General features: G+C 38.5%; 1 protein-coding gene across 1 annotated transcript; it reads left to right on the plus strand.

Moving 5' to 3' along the window:
- Positions 1-1,570: 1,570 nt before the first annotated feature.
- On the plus strand, positions 1,571-2,902 carry LOC142355236 (uncharacterized protein F54H12.2-like). The gene has a single exon (XM_075407463.1). The coding sequence runs from the start codon at positions 1,571-1,573 to the stop codon at positions 2,900-2,902; it is 1,332 nt and encodes a 443-aa protein (XP_075263578.1).
- The last annotated feature ends 935 nt before the right edge of the window (positions 2,903-3,837 follow it).

Consider the following 3,837-nt stretch of genomic DNA (forward strand, 5'->3'; position numbering starts at 1 on the left):
AGATACAACGTTTCGAAAAGGTTATAAGCAAACATTTACCGATGAGTTGTTTGAAATAATAGACATTCCAACTAAAAACCCACCAACTTACAGTTTATTAGACAAAAACGCTGAACCAATTCTGGGGAAATTTTACGAAGCGGAGTTGAATAAGGTTGTCGTGAAGACTTAATACGACAACGAAACAAAATTCTAGTTATCATACGATTCTGACAATGAGTCGAAGAGATTTTGGAGAAGGCGAACTCACAGTTCATCTTGTTTCGTCTGCTTCTATGGATGTTTTCACAGACAACACGCTAGCAAACTTTAAAAATTTGTTTAGTGAAGAAATCATTCTTGAAGGCGACTGGCGCGTGGCACTGAGTGAAGTAATTTTTCCTGCGTTTATTTATAATGTTGTCGACACAGAGGTAAGAGTGTATAGAAAAAAAGAGAAACTAGAAAACCGAACAAACAGTGAATTTACTGTTAGTAAACCATACATTGGAGAAAGAGGAAGTGTTTTGAAAGGGGCCTACGAAAATGTTGAAGAATTGATTCAACAGCTCAATAATCAGTTGAAGCTGGAAATGAAAGCAAAAGTTAACAAAGTAACTGGTCATGTCAACATAACATTCAAAAACAAAGAAGAGGGAATAACGTTCCCCACGCCGCAAATTCCCAGTCTGCTCGGTTTTAAAGGATCTCAAGACGGAGGGACAGGTTTCCACATTGGCTTCAAGTCAAAGCCTCATCTGCAGTTGACAAATAATCTAAATGAACACGACTCAGATTACCCTTTTGACCTCTCGGCTGGAATTGAACTCATGTTTGTTTACCTCGATATCATCGATTACCAACACGTGGGACACTCAAAAGCTCCTTTGTTGAGAATCATTGACACAAAAAGACGATTGAAAAACGGTAACATTGGCATTGTTGAGCCCAGTCACAGAATAGTAATCAGTAATTTGGATTACAAAAAGTTGTTAACAAAAAGTATTCAGTGTGTTGCAGTTCAACTCCGCAGTGAAACAGGTAACTTAGTCCCATTTGCAGGGACCGGAAAAGTTATTCTGACCTTACACTTTAAAAAATTCTACCCATAGTTTTTGTATGGAGGCATACTACGCGCAACAAGCAGTATCGCCTTATTTTTCGGGACACTATAGACAACGAGGAAGTGGTTTCGGTGCTCTTGCTGCTGGAATTGGGAGAGCAGCCCTACCTATTGCCAGAAAATTTGTGCTACCTGCTGTTAAACGTATTGGAAAAGAGTTATTACTTCAGGCTGCTCCCGAGTTAATTGAGGTAGCTAGCAAGCGCAAAACACCCAAACAAGCGCTCAAAAGCACCGTCAAGAAAACTCTACGGAAACAAGTTGGAGGTTCAATGGGAGCTTACCGCGCAAGAAGGCGAAAATCAGTTCAAAAAAGAGTCAAAAGACCATATGGGAGTGGAAAAAAAGCACGGTTTTCAAAAGTAAGTAGAAGAAAAAACAATTCTCCTACAAAAGTACCAACGTCAAACATTTCACGGAAAAACCAGGTCACGCGCAGTCGCTCTGATTTTTTCTCAAATGTGAACAATGATTGCTAACCTGTTACCATCCGAGGCAACACACACAACTCTAGATCTTTTCGAGAAACCACCGCTTCTGGTTACTTTCGAGAACGCTTTCACACAAAAAATTGGACCATCTTTCTCGCCCGATGGCCCAGTCTTAGAATTTGAGGTATTGGGTGATCGAAACAACTTTATTGACCTTCAGAAAATTGTTTTGGAGATCAAATGTAAAATTACCCAAGCAAATGATGCTGACCTACGAGCAGGAACTGAAGCCGCCAATAGAGATACCCCATATTTTGTGAACAATACCCTTCACTCCCTCTTCTCTGAATGCACTGTTTCGGCTAATGGTATTAAAATTTCTAACACAAATGGTAATTATGCACACAAGGGATTCATTGAAACTGAATTTTCTCACGGAGACAGTGCTAAAAACACTTGGTTGGTCTGTCAAGGATATTATTACGAAGACGAACCTCAGAAAGTTGACGGCGCCGATACCCGTGCAACAGATGTTGGTGAGCGTAAGGCACTGGTTTCACAGTCAGTTGAAGCCACTTTTATTGGTAAGCCGGCTTGTGACATTTTAACATGTGATAAACATCTTCTGAGTGGTGTAACTCTACGATTTTCTTTCCGAAGGAGTTCCAATGAATTTGTAACCATAGCAGAAGCAGCAGCTAAACATTATAAAGTTAAAATAGTACAAGCCAACTTATACGTTAGAAAAATGACAATTACTGATAATGTTCTGGGAGCACTTGAAAAACAGCTAATGAAGACACCTGCTGTGTATGGTTTCACAGAAGTTCTACCTCGAACGTTTCTGGCTACAACAGGTGTTCAAAGTTGGCGTCAAGAGGATGTATTTTCGAAAGAACCAGTACGCCGGATGATAATTGCAATGACAACTAATCAAGCTTACCTGGGTACAAACAGGACAAACCCCTTTCATTACCGAGCTTTCAATTTATCCGAAGTCACTATATACCGTAACGGTTTACCTATTGTAGGCACTCCTATTTCAACAACACAGCGTAAACGAATTTACTACAACACAATTGAAGCCTTGGATTTTCTACAGAAGGGCACAGGACATGGTATTCCTCTTGGAGATTATGATAATCATTTCATTATGGCTTTTGATCTTACATCTACTCAGGAAGCTTCTCACGATTTCATTCATCCAGAACTAACCAACTGTTCAATATCAGTTGATCTCACATTCTCCCGAGCACTAGCTGACTATGTAGAAATTCTTCTATTAGGAGAACGCAACTTTACGTTTTATATTACTTCGGACCGTAAAGTAACAAAAAATGCTCTGGTAACTTACCCAGGACATGGATAGTTTTGAATTTTTAAACTTTGTGCGAAAATGTTGCCATCTCAAGCATAAATTTTTGGGTGTCTTTGCAGCTGACAACTTTCCTGGACTCAAACCAGAGAGTTTCATTATTGTTAATGCATCCGAATCGTCAGAACCAGGAACGCATTGGCTTTTATTATGCAGACGCCAAAACAACGTGTACTTTGCCGACCCCCTGGGATACTCTCTCGAAAACTATCAAGAAGTTTTCAAGCGATTGTGTCAAATGTATTTACAAATTATTGAAGTATTCAAATCACAACCTATTCAACCCATGGACTCTGTTCTTTGTGGTCTTTATTGTATTTATATAGCTCATATTTTGTTCGATTCTAAATTTTCATCATTGATTTTCATGAATGACAATGATTTAATGCGATTTAGTAAACACATGTTGTAATTTAACTTTTGAAAATTTACCAATCTTTTCCAAAGTTACAAGAGGTAAAACATCCAAGGAAAATTTTAATTGAAGTTAGTAACAGTACTATCCATAGAAAATTGGAATCTGTAGTCATCAATCTTGAAATCAAACTCTCCATAACCACTTTGTAATATGTCTAAAATTCTACTTAAAACTGCACCATGAGGAGAATTATAAAGAACATTTGTTATACGGTTGATAGTAACAAAAGGTAATAAGTTAGTTTGAGTCTGTTGAGTCCGTTTGCAGTTCCATTGGACACAAACTTGTGGTAATTTCTTCTTGGAACGCCGGCACGGTGTTTCCAGGCTGTGATGACTATTGTATAAAACCGCTGCAGTCAATTTATCCATTATGGGTCCCACTGCAACGTGATCTTCCACATTTGAAATGAGTTCTTTAAAACATGTAAAAAGGCATGGAACGTTGAAGAGTTTTGACGTCAATGACTTTCGGTCTTCGGCTGAAAATTTTTCAATTTCAATCAGAATGT

The sequence above is a fragment of the Convolutriloba macropyga genome, unplaced genomic scaffold (assembly GCF_964194025.1).
Source record: "Convolutriloba macropyga unplaced genomic scaffold, txConMacr16.3 SCAFFOLD_606, whole genome shotgun sequence".
Classification (NCBI taxonomy): Eukaryota; Metazoa; Xenacoelomorpha; order Acoela; family Convolutidae; genus Convolutriloba; species Convolutriloba macropyga.